This window comes from Ambystoma mexicanum, chromosome 4p, assembly GCF_040938575.1.
Source record: "Ambystoma mexicanum isolate Mex_15411 chromosome 4p, UKY_AmexF1_1, whole genome shotgun sequence".
NCBI classification, from domain to species: Eukaryota; Metazoa; Chordata; class Amphibia; order Caudata; family Ambystomatidae; genus Ambystoma; species Ambystoma mexicanum.
Genome location: NC_090927.1, coordinates 69,098,304 through 69,114,422, shown reverse-complemented (window position 1 = coordinate 69,114,422; position 16,119 = coordinate 69,098,304). Strand labels below are relative to the sequence as shown.

The 16,119-nt window shown below is 40.7% G+C and overlaps 1 protein-coding gene across 1 annotated transcript in view; it reads left to right on the top strand.

The window, feature by feature from the left end:
* The window catches only part of LOC138452762 (uncharacterized), a 330,413-nt gene extending 315,830 nt beyond the window's left edge, over window positions 1-14,583 (top strand). The window contains 1 exon segment of the mRNA XM_069605110.1: window positions 8,887-14,583. Coding sequence (XP_069461211.1) covers window positions 8,887-10,181 — 1,295 coding nt within the window. The 3' untranslated portion in view covers window positions 10,182-14,583.
* The last annotated feature ends 1,536 nt before the right edge of the window (window positions 14,584-16,119 follow it).

Here is a 16,119-nt window from a genome sequence, read left to right as displayed (position 1 = left end):
GCCCAAAGGTCCAACAATTCTGGAAATCATGCCTGGGGTCCATTACACAAATTACCGGAACAACGATCCCCCTGGAACCAGAACCAGTCTTGCTGGGAGCTCCAATCCCCGAGATCTACCCGCGCTCCGGGACCAGATCGAAACTACTAACTCACTGCCTACTAGCAGGGAAAACGGTGGTGGCCCGAGCCTGGAAAACCCCGGAAGGCCCTCACATAGACCAATGGTGGACCAAACTTTGGGACATTCTGGTAGCGGAGAAGGTGACGGCAGCACAAGCGGGAACTCCATCGTTTCCAGAATATTTGGGCCCCAGTGCTGGAATTCGACCAGCGCTTCCCCGCCCTGACGTATAAACCTATCAGGGCCCGCTGGATCCTGAAAAATCAAGAGATACCTGAGGAAGATACGTAGACGCTGAGGCGCAAACTGGACAGCCCAGGAGGGAAGATTCCGCCTACAAGGCCTAAGGGACAGAGGGACAAAAGGGAGGAGGGAGGGAGAAAACTCAGGGGGGGATAAAGAACTGGGGATCAACATGCCTAAAAAAACCACTGCTTATAATGTTTGTAAATGTCATCCTGCCTTGATTTAAAATAAACAAAGTTAAATAAAAAACATAAAGGTATTGGCATAAATTGGTGCCATGGACAATCCCATGGAGATTCCTGAGGTTTGCAAATAGTATTTCCCTAAAAAACGGAAATAACTATTATACAGTATGATGTTGAGTAATTCTATTATGAATTCAGCCTCACCTCTGAGGTTTGTTGTATTGAGGAGGAGCCATTATACTGCTTCAATGCCCTCTGCATGTGGTATAGATGTATTCAGGCTACAGACATCTAGGCTGAAAAGAATACAGTCTGTGCTGATAGCCGTGATTTCCTTCAAACAATTAAGGAAGTCTGTCATATCTTTCAGATAAGTAGGTGTAGCTTGGACAAGGGGTTGGAGTAACATGTCAACATATACAGCAAGGGGGTCAAATATACTCTCGGTGCCCGCCACAATAGGTCTTAATGGTGGATTTGCACGGTCCTTATGGATTTTAGGCAATCCATAGAAGACTGGAGTAATGGGAAATTTATTGATTAGATATTCAGATGTTTTACCACTAATCCACTGATTTTCTTTTGCTTTCTCTAAAGTTCTAATAATAAGAGATTTAATATTCATAATAGGGTTATTGTCCAATTTCATATAGGTGTCTTCATCACTCAGTAAGGCCAAGCAATTTTTTATTGTAGAATGAGGTATCCATCACCACGATGGCTCCTCCCTTGTCTGCAGGTTTAATGGTAAGGGATTCATCCTTAGCCAGACTCTCAATATGATCCAACTGACAGTTTTTAATATTCAGTGGAGAATATTTTCTGTAGTTAATTTTGTTCAAGTCATGGAGGACATTCTTCTCAAAAAGATTTAACACTGAATTTTGTATCTGGGGATCAGAGGAACTTTTCAGACGCATTTCCAATGGATCATCAATAGAATGATGTGATTCCATAGGTGGTTGTGTGTCAAAAAAGATTTTTAGTCTGATTTTCCTTAAGAGGCGATGGAGGCAGACTTTCTCCTCAAACAAGGTAGTGTTGCAGGTCGGGACAAAGGATACACCTTTGTTCAATATGTTCAATTGTCCACTGGATAATATTTTACTCGAGATGTTCACTACTAAATTCACTGAGTTCTTTTTTCTTGGTTGTTTTTTTGCTACCTCTCCTGGTTTTTCTCTTGTGCCTAAAAAAAAAAACCTGAATTTGAGGGTTCCTCAGTGGCTTGTGGTGAGTTATTAATTGGAGTGGTATCTTGGGTGTTTGGAGTGAACCTTGGTTGTTGTGGAGCTCTAGTTTCAATTGGTTCACCAATACTGCTGTCACTGCTGTTGCCTGAGTTTGGTGAACCGTCCTGTCTTGGTCTCGACCGATTAGCGTTCCTCTGACGGTAAATTTCCTGCCAGTTATTAACTATATCATTCAGGTAATCGAATGTGTCACGCTTGAATTTTCGTAATTTTCTTTGTTCTATTTCTGATTTGTAGTTTGCCAATTTTGAGTTGATGTCATCTAATAAGTCGGATAATTCTTGAGAGTTTAGAGAGTTGGTCTTTCAAAGTTATGATGTCCGTGTCAATAGTGGTAAGTGATTTAGATAGCTCTTCTATGGTAAGAAGGATCAAGTCAACAGAGCACTTGTTAAGGATTTGGTCCCATCTGGTTACAAAAGCTTTGTTGTCACTGCAGAGAGTAGGTCTCAAATAGACCCTAAGGCCCCTTGGTATTTTTTGAGATTTATAGTATTCAACCAGGGTACTGGCATGAAGTTTTTGAGAACTTTCGCGTCTAATTATTTTCTCTAGTTTAAAGATCAATTTTCCTGGGTTACTCTTATCTTGTAAAGTATTGCCTGTGTCTTTAATGAGTGAAAGAGTCCGATTAGCTTCCTCTGAGCTAAAGGCTAGGGTGGTTGCCTTCTTATCTGTTAGCTCATTGATCTTCGAGAATGACATCCCTATAGGATGTAGATTTAGAGAAAATGGGTGCACCCAATTGATTGGGCCACACTAGGAGACTAGTGAAACATAAACAAGAGAATACAAACATTAGTGCACTCCTAATCTGATTAATAATTAACAACAATGAATCAAGGACAAATGTCAATTCAATTTTAGGTGCGGGGGAGGAACTAAGGTCCTGGCACAAGACCTCTATATATAACAAAACAAAAGAAGGAGAAGGCTCAGACTTTGAACCCTCCCGTCGCCTGCACACTATAGTGTGTTGGAAAAACCAACTACTGAAAACTCTAGACAGTTAATTCAATTTGTAAATAATCAAAAGTCAAAAGCAAATTTTGTAGAACACAACAATGTGTATATTTTGTATGAGGTTCCAAACAACCAATATCTCTTTTCAAAGGAAACACAACAAGTGAAAATAATCACAATCTTCTTGCAAAAAAACAACAATATGATGAAATGTTCTTAGTAGTCTGCTTTTCAGTTGGCGACGCGTTTCGAGGATAAGAGCCTCTTCTTCTCAGGCCTAAACAGACTATAAAACAAGTGTGTAAAAATAAGTATACAAATGGTATACAGACACATTATATTTGCACATGCATTTTCAAGGCTAGGCCTATTTAGCAAATACAGCCAAGTCTGTTACTAGAAAACTTAAGGTGATCAAGTCATGTAAAAGGGGGAATCCCATAAATTCACAAAAAAGGTTAATTTCCCACATCAAAAAGAAACCCATAGGTTCACAGAAAGGTTAGATCCCCACATCGAAGGAGGAAATCAGAGGGAAAAAGCAGACATTATTCAAACATCACATTTTGTAGTCGCCAGTTGTATGTTCCTATAATTATTGTACACATAAAACAAGATTTCCATAACAATTGTACAACAGTAATGAACATGAATTAAAATGATATCATAAAAAAGTAATTGTTCCCACACAATGCAATCAATGGTGGCATCTGCACAATACAAAATGTAATTAGAGACCACATAAGAGAAACAGAAAAGAACAGCATAAACAAAAAGAAAGAGAAAGGAAAAAATAAAACAAAATCATTATAGAGCATTCTTCATATTCGTAATGATATATAGACCATATAGCACCATGAAAACAAAGAGTTATATATTGCCAATATCCTCGATATGTTATTACATTCTGACAGTACCCAAGACGTACTTCAGTCCACCTGGTGCCTGATACTCACTTTTGGGTGGATGCCAAACTCCTGTGCAGTGCTTATGCATATATGCCACATTGTACTGTTTCTATTAGTGCAGTTCAGCTAGTTGTTCCATGTGAGCACCATTAGTAGAGTACTATTTAGATCGTGCTTCGTACTTTTATTCCATCAATGCCACAATGTGTAACTGAATAGATACAATAAGGTAACGTGTGTAAACAACAAAGTCTTATGTATTTCAACTCTGTTACATTGTGCAATTACCTAAGAAAGTCCAATTAAATTGAGTCAAGATCTGAACAAAAGAACCCATTCCTCGCCCTAGAAATTGTGCACCATTCCACTTAAGAGCATAAGAGCATACCATGAAGTAGGCCACTGATGTTGCTTCTGTGAGGGTGTGTCCCCTAGCATTCAAATCTGCCAAGCGTGGCATAAGAAATCAAGTCCAATAAGTAGAACGGAACTTAAACCATATCTGTTCATGGAGAATAAAAACATAACACGAAAAAATAAGGCCAACTTAAGTAAATATACTGTTATAGCAGTCCAAGCGCTATCTCAAATAACCGTTAAATAAGTTGGTAATTACCCACATTCTGTAAATCAATCCGATGTACGTATTAACTTCAAAGCTGCATTTATTTGGCAGCACGTTAGCAAAAAGCAATTCTTCAGACAAACTCTGATCGTTCCGGTCGCACAGAAGCAGATTATGGCTTCCCCTGAAAAATATATTACATACTCAGTGTGCATCTAGCGCATGGTTTCTATTAGCAATGTATACGTATAAGGCTTGATTCTAAAAGATATATAGAAAGTTGTAACATTCACTTACTGAATGGAGATTCTTCCGAGTCCATGGCATGAATGCTGTGTTACCTGGCTAGCATTTCACGCGGCCAATGCAGCTTGTAAATAGATCCTGTATGCGTTCGTATAGCGACCCATATCATGTGATCTCAAGTCTAAAGTACGATCATGTGACCGCGTGCGTGTCGTCACATGGCTACTCGCATTACACAACATTATGTAAATAATGGAAAGAGAAAGTCCATCTCATGTTAGAAGCAATAATCATTGCTCAATGTCATAATGCTTCACAAATTGGTAACAGAATGTGCTGTATAATCTCCAATTCATAAGTCAAAAAACTCCAATATGCTAACCTTATAATATGGGCAAATTGGCAGCAAAACGTAATATGTGATTTTAATATCATATGAAAAAATTCCCAATAAAATAATCTTATAATATTCCAAATCACATTGTTCGATAGCAAATTTAATTAGTAAAATATAAAGAAAAATATATTTTCTTAATAACAGCAAATTGTATACCTAGAGATCGTTCATTTGCTGCACTCTGTGCTAGTCATCCAGACATGTTGCTAAGTTGTCATGACACACAACTTGTATTACGACAGCTTGAAGCACGTATGATCTGCAAATTCAGGTGCACTACGCTGGGGCTAAATCAGGATAATGAACTGAGTGTTTTTCTATGAATAATTGGTTTTGTCTCCATTTGTTACCAGGCATTTGGGAGACGCTAGTAACGTCTGAACGTTGCTAATATTTGTTTTCTCTTACATAGAGGGTTTCATTTTTGTTTCGCACAATGGAGCATGAATAGTTGATCTTTTTAGACTATGGCGTTAGGTAACAAGTAGGATGAATGCACAGCCCTTATGCAGTACATCATTTTCATATTTTTATGATTATTAAATCATTTTTTAATGGCAGTTCACCTACATGTTCAAAATTAGCAGCAACATGTATTATGGAGCAGGGTTAGTACAAAGGCACAGATGTGGGTTTCAGGCATCCCCAGGCATTATCTCACATTAAACATCACTTAACAAGTATGTCATGACAATTTACCAACACGTTTGGATGACTAGCACGGAGTGCAGCAAATGAACGATCTCTAGGTATACAATTTGCTGTTGAATATATATCTTTGTATACCTTTGTGTTCAACTGTCTCCTCGTAGCCAAGAAGCCAGAGTGTGTGTGAAGCTCCAACGTGCCGCCTTGTCCTGTGCTGAAAACGCGGGGAAGGGAAGCCAACTGCTCAACCGTCTTCACATAGTATTACTTGAACACTTTTCTTTGTGCATACACAATTGTCCCACACCCTTTTATAAGTAGAAGTAAGGAATGGCAATAGGTTAATTAGTGTAGGCCCTGTTTATTTGACAGAGACATGACTAGGACTACATTATTATTATTTGTTGGTCGTAACTTGCTCCCATCTTTAGATTTAGGATTAGATAGGTGTTCAACCAACCCATTGACATTCAATAAACACCCTTGAACTATGATCCCTTGTGTGTGTCCTCACTGTTTGATACCATGCCTTCCTTACAGGATGTATGTGTTTGGTTTACCTGTGGTGCACATGTGGGCCCAGAAAGTGCGTATTGCTATTAGGCTGTTGGAGCATGACTAATAAAAGCTAAGAAAAAGGTGGAGGTTAGAGCCAGAGCAAATAGCAGCGAAAGGTCCGGAAATTGTATATGGATTGCAACAAAGGGGGAAGCGAGTTCCACAGACTGTGGGCCAGAACTGAGAATGATGTCTCATCCGTTGATTCAGTAGAAACAGGGTGGACTGAGCACATTGTAGAGAGAGATTGATAAGAGGAGAGAAAGATGGGTCCTATTCCCCGAAACAGTGAGGAATTTAAGCTGGATATGTTGCCTGATGGGTAGTCACCTAATTGAAATAAGAGGCATGATTTGTCAGTGATGGTTTCATTTGGTAATTAAGCCTGCTGCTGTCTATAGTCTGGCAGACCCAGGTAAACTGATTTGCCATAGTCCAGGCACAACTGCACAATGGCAGAGGTCGGGCTCTCCGACTTTCGCTCTGTTTCTCACCTTCCTCCAACTTTTCTCAGAGGTTCTGCCTTTCGCCTTATTTCCTCTTCTTATTTTTTCCCTTTTCTTTAGATCTCTTCCCCCTTCCAACTCCAACCTTTCCGTGATGTTCTGCCTATTATCTTCTCTTCTACTCTCCTCCTCCTTCCTCACTCAACTTGCTCCCCTCTGTCTGAGTATTTATAAATGTCTACCAAACTCCCTCACCATCGGGTGCTCTGAGCCTTCTCTTATATTGAAGGGGAATACTAATTCAGGTCAGTGACTCCCTGGACTGGTTGCACCCATTTGAAGTCTTGACGTACTTGCAGGATTGGCCCTTCTTTCCAAAGCTGACCACCCCTAAGTTAGGGATTTCAGGTGTGTCTCATAACATCCTGTTGGTAAACTCTCATTTGCATAAACTGCTGCAGCCTCACATCTGTGGCCACCATCATGGAGGAGATGGTGGTTCCCGCACCCCAAGAGTCTCATGCACCCTCTCCCCTGCCCACTCACATATGGCTGTGTCACAGGGGTCTTGTGAACTTCTCATGTTTTGGATGTAGCAGGAGGAGGTGTTGGGAACCCCTCCAGAGGACAGGCTATTGATGTCTTCTAGCGAGAAAGTTAGGAACTTCTGGGACAGGAACGTGACGAGGAAGGAGTTTTACATGAATACCTTTAAGAGCCTTAGGGTGCAGTGGCACAATCCAATTATGTAGCAGGTGGAAATGTTCATTTGTTTGTTATTAGGATTTATACCAAACTCCATGAATATTTGCTTGGTGTTCTGGAGTACCTGAAAGCGAGGTGAGTGGGTTAGGTTATTGTGGAGAAATGGGAAAGTGATGATGTGTTGATGTGTGCAGGCTGGATGTACTCTGTACTCTGCATGTAAGTAAGATCCTAGGTGTTCTGTGCCAAGAGCACAGTGACACGTGTATCTGAAGAGGGAGCCTTGTGTGGCCTTGTAGCAACGATGCATTGGCCTCAGCTTATTTCCATTGTTTTAAGGGTGTAGAGTTCTTATGGTGTGTGTTCAGACAGGTGTCATGTGTGGGTGGCTTAGTTACTATGCATATTGTGTGTTGAAACAGAATTGGAGTGAGTGTGTTATTGAGGGGAAAAGGTAAGAAAACCTTGATGGGTCTCTCTCTCTCTCTCTCTCTCGCTCTCTTTCGCTCTCTCTCTCTCTCTCTTTCGCTCTCTCTATCTTTCGCTCTCTCTCTCTTTCGCTCTCTCTCACTTCTCTCACTTCTCACTTCTCTCGTTGCAGAGCTGTGGCCCTTGCTGTAGCCACTCTGTGTAAGGAAAGCTTGCTCTGCTAGGGTCCTATACTGCTGTTGAAACCTCTGGAACTAGATACCATGCTCCAAATGAGGCCTTCAGATGGGGCCACCTGAACTGGCTACGGTGCCCCAGATGTGGTATTGAATGGCAATTAATTTACCACTGGGGATGTTACGAAGATCAGTGCTTAATAGTTGGATACATGATTTACACAATATTGTCTCTCATGCCCTGCTGATCACTCTTTAAGTGCACCTGGAAGATGTCATTAATTGCTGTGTGGTGCTTGGCCGCTTGTTGGTACAGCTGAGGCAAAGATGGGGGCATTAGTGGTTTGATTGTTGTGTAGAGTAGGTGCGACATCTTTGTCTACTCTTTCAGAAAATATTTGACTTTTTTCCACTTGCCTCAAACCAATCTACACGAAAATCAACTCAGAATCTGAGTCCCTGTATCACTTCTCAAATGATCATATAAGTCAAAATGCACAGGCCATGAAGCTAACGTGTCCTTTTGCTTTTACAGCTGACTAAATCATACACAACGAAGCAAGATGGCGGCCAGTTAATGTGCCTCACAACACCAACAAAATGAAAAGTTTTATTAGGAAAGAAAACTAAGATGTCCAGGAGCTCCAACAATTGTATGGTTTACAGTATCCCAGGATGCCCAACACCCTCAAGAACAAGGAGTGGGGAAAACTACTGCTAAAGGGGATTTGTTGCATCTCGATAATCATATGCAGAGAGTCAGGTGATGAGGCTTAACAATGGCTTCTCAACAGTATTCATGATGCAAATCGTAAAGCATTAATTTATAACGCAAAAGCTATTTGCAAAAGGATATAAATGAAGAATACATGTACTATCACTGCTTTCTACAAAACATCTCTTCCCTAATTTGGATACAGTGACCATGAGACAAAATCATTGGAAAGTGCTTGTTGCGAGAAAAACCTGGACCATAAAATTAATCTGATTCAGCGTGAAAGAAACAAGATTAGGTTTGCAATGAGAGTAACAACATTTAAATTGGAGAAATGAGCCCCCCCAAAAAAACATATCAGTGCACTGAATGTCAGAAAAGTTTCAATTTCAAAAGCAATTTAACTCTGCATGAGAGAACCCACACAGTAGAAAAACCTTACCAGTGCTCTGAATGTCAGAAAAGCTTCAGTAATAAAAGCAATCTAACTCCACATGAGAGAACCCACACAGGAGAAAAACCATATCAGTGCACTGAGTGTAAGAAATGTTTCCGTAACAAACACCATCAAATTCGACATGAGAGAACCCACACAGGAGAAAAACCTTATCAGTGCACTGAATGTCAGAAAACCTTCAGTTACAAAAGTCTGCTAGATCAGCATGAGAGATCCCACACAGGCGAACATCTTTACCAGTGCACTGAATGTCCGAAAAGCTTCACTAACAAAAGCAGTCTAATTCAACATGAGAGTACTCACACAGGAGAAAAACCTTATCAATGCAAAAAATGTCACAAAAACTTCAGGAATAAAAGCAATCTAACTCTACATGAGAGAACACACACAGGAGAAAAACCTTATCAGTGCACTAGATGTCAGAAATGTTTCAGTCAAAAACCCCATCTATTTAAACATGAGAAAACCCACACAGGAGAAAAACCATATCAATGCACAGAATGTCACAAAAGCTTCAGTAATAAAAGCAATCTAAATTTACATGAGAGAATTCACACAGGAGAATCACCTTATCAATGCACAGAATGTCACAAAAGCTTCTCTAAGAAAAGCAATCTAATTCAACATGAAAGAACCCACACAGGAGAAAAACCGTATCAATGCACAGAATGTCACAAAAGCTTCAGGGATAAAAGCAATCTAAATCTACATGAGAGAATTCACACAGGAGAAACACCTTATCAATGCACAGAATGTCCGAAAAGCTTCTCTAGGAAAATCATTCTAATGCGTCATGAGAGAACCCACACAGGAGAAAAACCTTATCAGTGCACTAAATGTCAGAAGTGTTTCAGTCAAAAACCCTATCTAATTCAACATGAGAAAACCCACACAGGAGAAAAACCTTATCAATGCACAGAATGTCACAAAAGCTTCAGTAATAAAAGCAATCTAAATCTACATGAGAGATTCCATACAGGGGAAAAACCTTACCAATGCACAGAATGTCACAAAAGCTTCAGTAATAAAAGCAATCTAAATCTACATGAGAGAACCCACACAGGAGAAAAACCTTATCGGTGCAGTGAATGTCAGAAATGTTTTAGTAACAAACACCATCTAATTCGACATGAGAGAACCCACACAGGAGAAAAACCATAGCAGTGCATTAAATGTCAGAAATGTTTCAGTCAAAACCCCCATCTAACTCAACATGAGAAAACCCACACAGGAGAAAAACCTTATCAATGCACAGAATTTCAGAAAAGCTTCAGTCAGAAATGTAGTCTAACTCAACATGAGAGAACTAAAATGGGAGAAAAGCCTTAATTCAAAAAATGCCAGAACAGCTTCAATGAGAAAAAAATACATAATTCAGCATTAAAGAGCCCATGCAGGTGAAAATCCTTATCAATGCATAGACTGTCAGAAAAGCTTCACTCACAAAATCACTTTAATTCAAAACGAGAGAATCCATAATGGAGAAGAAATCTTATCAGTGCTAAAAACCCACACAGGAGAAACACCTTACCTGTGCCGCGAATGTCAGTAAAGGTTCAGTTACAAAATGAATCGAGCTCAACATGAAAGAACTCACAGAGAAGAAAAACCGTATGCATGTACAGCATGTCAGAAAAACTCAGTTTACTTCCATATGCGAGAACACACATGGGACAAAAAAACGTTATTAATGTGTCCAATGCAGGACACATTCAGTAATATAAAGTTTGTCTGTACATGAGAATCCACGCAGGAGAAAACTTTATTAGTGCAATGAATGTAAGAGTGCTTTACTAAATGAATAGTTTTCTTACTCCATCATAAAACCCACAGAGGAGAAAATGCTTCCAATGACAGAAAACTGTAAGCCATAAAATGACTAACTCTACATGAGAGAATCGACACAGGAAAAAAACCTTATGAGTGCAGTGAATGCCAGAAGAGCATCACAACAAAAAGCACCTGACTCTCCAGGAGAGAATCCTCATGTGAGAGGATTCCCGTCATTGTTTCAACGTCTGAAAATCTTCATTCATAGAACAAATTTAATTCTGCACCTTACAACCCACACATTGGAGAAACCTGTCCAGGCTCTGAATGTCCAATAATCTTCAGCCAGAAATGTCATCTAACTTGACGTGAGCGAGCCCAGACTAGATATTCATGCGAGAACAATGCACGAAGAGACACCCAATCATACATGATCAAGCGATGCTCAGCTAGCACAGTCGGAATGCAGAACATGCTTGGGAGGAAATGGCATCCCTGACATCCAGCACCTCCCCAAAGGCTCAACAGCTGGGCAGTAATCAATGGTAATCTGCAACATGTTCAACTTACTACCACAGGGGTGAATTCTGAGGCAGATAATATATTATCGTGTTGAAAGTGTATACATTGGGTCATCCTTACTCCAAAGGAAGCTGAGCCTGCATTTCATCCAGTTGAACCTTTAAACTCAGATGTCTTTGAGCAGCAACAGCATACTCTAGATGGGATCTGTGTGGAAACCGCTTCATATAAGTTTATACACGTAAGGCACATGTAATTAAAAACAACATTTCTAACAGTCTAAATGTAAGACGCATCAGCTGTGAAGCATTTAATGTGGCTAATATGGATATATTCAAACCTCTGTAAAAGAAAAACATGCTTCTGAAATACATTAGATTTAACAGCCTCAAGCTGAGAGCAGTGGCAGAAAATAATGAAAAATAATTCTGGGACCGTTACAAATGCCTCCCTCTTCCTTACAAATGTAATGCCAAAACAAACTCAAAAAGAAGATGGTGATTAAAACATTTACAGTGGGAAGCTAAAACTGCACTTGAATTTAAGAAGACGGATTTAAGTTATTTATTTGAGATAATCAGAACTATGAAGTCCTGCTTAAATCTATAAGTTGTGAGGTTGTCTGCTGGCATTGTCCTTAAGTGAATCTTTATCAGGAATGTCCAGATGAAAGTAGGTTGGGGGTCATTTTGTTAAGTGTCTAAATTGCAGGGAGGGGACCGGCAAAAGGTGAAATATGGTCAACTGCAGTCTACTCTATAAAACCTTTGTTTTTACCCTCCCAAGTGCAACAAATGTATTATAAACCCTAGTGGGATGTATTCACAATGGTTTAATATGGAATCCTCCAGCTTCTAGGAAGTGCTAAAAGCTATGCAGATTCCATTGAAATCCAATGGTTTAATCCCCTGTATGAAGATACCATCCTGTTAAAAGAATTTGATTTTAGCAGGCAGAGCAAGATGGTGGGTCAAGGATGAAAACTCCTTGCGCTGTAAAAGAGGTATTCATAGTTTTGCCACTTCTTTTAAGAGCTGGTAAGATAGCTCAGCAGGTTGAGTGCTCGCTGCTGCAATCTGAGTGTGATCTGCAGGTCGCAGGTTCGAAACCAGCAAGGCCAACTCCACCTTTCATCCTTCCGAGGTCGATAAATGAGTACCAATTTCGGGTTGGGTGATATTGTATGTAAATATGTGCTCTGGAAAGCGCTTCGGATAAAGGCGCTATATAAATAACACATCATTATCATTTTAGCACTCTGGGTACTTCAAACAAGAGCCCTTTAGTGACGCAAGATAATGTGCCATTGCCAGGCTGTTCTAAACATTTTCCTCCAAAGTTATTTTAAACGGGCATTTGCAGATGTGAGTAAATCAAGATAATTCAATAGAGTAGGCTCTTATTGGGCGTGCTTACATAAGTCACTGTTTGCTCATCGTTCTTGCCTGTTGCTTGTATTAATCACTTATATAGTCATGTTAGAATTGTATCTTACCTGCAAGAGTGGTGTGAGGCTTGGTATGGCACTCATGAAGTCGAAGTTGCTTCATAGCTCAAGTCTGCTCTTGTCTCAAGTGGCATTTACAGAGTGTGCATGTGTGTGTATGTGTTTATGGCGTGCATGTGTACACACACATGAAAACACTTTATGTGAAGTGACATGGTTATAATGCAAATCATAAAAACCACTCCAGTTCAGTATTTAGTGTAAGGGAGTCATGGTATCACAAGTATGACACTGACAAAAAAGGTGCAGTTTGTAAAACCTTTATTGAATTCTTGTGGTTATGAAAAACTCCTACTTTGCCCTATAGCTAAAATGGGAGTAGTCTCTACCATCAAATAATAAAGAAAACACAGCCCTAGTCAGTCTTTGTCAAATCAAAATGGCCTATACTAACAAAACCTAATGCCTGCCCTATCTCTTATACAAAAAGTGTGTAAAGGGGAATATGTATGCAAAGGAAAATCAGTGTTAGAATATAAAGAATCAAAGTGGCTTAGTCAGCTCTCCTCCCCACGTTGGACAGCACAGAGTAAGGTGGTCCCCGTAGACGGGATGACACACTGGCTCGGGTTCTCAAAACAAAGCAGTTCAACACGTGGATCAAGGCCCGCCTGGCCTTCCACGTTAAAGTCACTTTTCCAGTGTTGCAAAGTTCTTTCACAGTTCAACAAAAAGTTTCACCATTCAACCAAAAATTCACATAGGTCTTCCTCAATTCGGCTTTGACCTCTCAAAGTAAGAATTCATGCAGGTCTCCCTCAGTCGGGCTCGGACCTTTCAATCACAGCACTTGCAGGGGTTCCCTTCCCCAAGCTTTATTCACATTCGTTAGGGATTCCCTTCCCCTAACTTATCGAACTTCTGGTCTCCCTCAGTTGGGGCTGCTGTGTGTTCGAAGCAACAACAGGAGAGTTCCCCGATTTGCGTAATTGAGTGCGGACCTAATCTGCATAAGCAGTTTTTCTCGAAGTGACCTTAGCCTGAACCACCAGATGAGAAGCCTCTGGGCGCGAACAGCATCTACAGAAGCAATTTCATTCTTCTGTATCAAGGAAATTATTTCTGAAATGTGTAACTTTTGATGCATTCCCAATTTGGAGACCTGTCCTTGTTTGGTTCATCTAATCAGATTACGATATTTGGGGTTAGCAGATTAACACCAGTACAAAAAATTATTTTCTGTCCTGACGAAGGCCTGTTTCAACATCAAGGGAAGACCACCGCATGGATGTGGACTATCTCATTTTCTAAGGCCGAAACGCAGTGCATCAACACCACTTTTTGTTTATCCATTGGTTCACCTTTAGTGAACATTAGGGTGATAACCAACAAGCACCCTACGGGGATGGTGCGAGGTACCTAAAGATAAGACTTTGAAGGAACACAGAGACAGCATAAAACTCTCAGAAAACATAACAAACACAAATGAGATGTGTGACTATTGTAAATAATCTGAGTCTAGTTTATTCCAGGCAACAACAATGTATGTGATTCCGTCTTTTGTTCTTTATGTACATTGCAGCAAGACACCGCTCCAAAAGTGAGGTTCATATATCTACCGGACCTCCCATAAAAAGAGATATTAGGGTATGAAAAACGTTATGGCACAGCAACATAGGCCAAACATGAACTAACCCAGACTGAATGTCAATGTGTACTATGTAGAAATGTTATATTTATGTATGAATCCGTATGTATAGGCAACCAGAGTCTTCACCTATATGTACACTTTTTTGAATAAATATATTTGTTTTGAATAAGAAACAGGGTTGTTTCTTATATGAAGTGGTGTGATATTAGCTAGCAACTCTTCATGGTTGTGTTTATTGAGACTTGACTATTACTAGTCATAAGAGCAACAGGAGCAGGAGGAAGCTTGTGGTCCACCCCCCTTTTTTCACTCCCTCAGTTGGGTTCAGACCTTTTCCTGATGCCGAAGAATTTCGAATGTTCAAGGCTTTTACTATAGACCTCCACAGGACCACTTCGACTTTCCCTTCAGCTTGCACTCTTGTTTTATTTGCCCCACTGTTTCTTTGTCTATGTAGTTCAATATCATAAGCACAAAGTTCAATATTCACTTTTCACTTATCTTCTGCCGGGGTCATTCTTGATCACCGCGCTTTTAAAGTTCTTTCACTTCGTTGCTTTACAACCAAAAACATTTCACCTTTAGCAGAGACTTTCGAGTGGGCTACTTCTTTCGCCAGACCAGTCTGCTACTCTTTATCACTGGCTTCATAGTTATCTGTGATTTTAAAGTTCACCACAGGTCTGCCTTTCTTCACGTCTCATCCTCACGTGTGCAGCCTTCAATTGTTAGATATATGGTTGCCACTTCAATCTTTTCTTAACATACACCGGCCTTTCATCTCCCTTGAAAACTCACCGGCTGTGTGCATTCCTTTCTTGTCTTGGCGGTAGGGTTGCTGGCCCCTTTGAAACACAATGCAGTCTTCTTGTCTGGGATTTGGCCTTCTCCACTTATCTCTTGCGATTGTTTGGAGGCAACAACCTCCTGTTGGGAACTCCTGAATTTCTCTACTCTTGATTCTCGTCCCACTATCCGTCTCTCTTCACCAGTAGGTTCGCCTTCACCCCGGAAGCTCTGCTGCTTCTCGTTTTCCACCTTGCTCAGAGCCTTTTATCCGTATGGGGAGAGCTAATGGGTAATGGATATCAGATGTATGTGATTAAAATCAAGTGTCTGACTTTGCTTGTCCCGATTAGTGGGACCTCTCCAATTAAATATGTAAGGGTTAGCCTTGGAACTCTCAATCGCCCTCTTTCTCAACCTATTGTTGGCGTAAAAAGGGGGTGGGGTTGGGACATCAGAGAATCCTATGAAATAGTAGGGGTCATGGGTACGGCAAAGGGGGAATTCAGCATCTCCCCATCAGTCGACTCACCCCCACTCCCCGAAGCCCCCTCACCAAGGTGAACCTCCCGCACCAGTCCACCCCCATGGTCTGGATACAAAGGCAATAGCTGTGCCCCAGCCACGTGAAGTGAGTGATCCCCGGGGACTTGTAGGTGAGATACCCTTTGGTTTCTCACATTAGCTAGCTATACACCATAATTCACCTCCTGTGCTCACAACATGCACCGATCATGACCTTGCATATGATGCCATGAGGACATCACATGTGACTTGAGTGACATTGCTGATGATCTAACAGATGAGATTATAAATTATATTACTACTGGCCACCAGGGGGCGCACGGATGAACACTGACTTCGCGTGAGCTCCAGCACCCATGGTCCCCGAGGCGACCTGAGCCCCCGTCTCGCGACCCCCC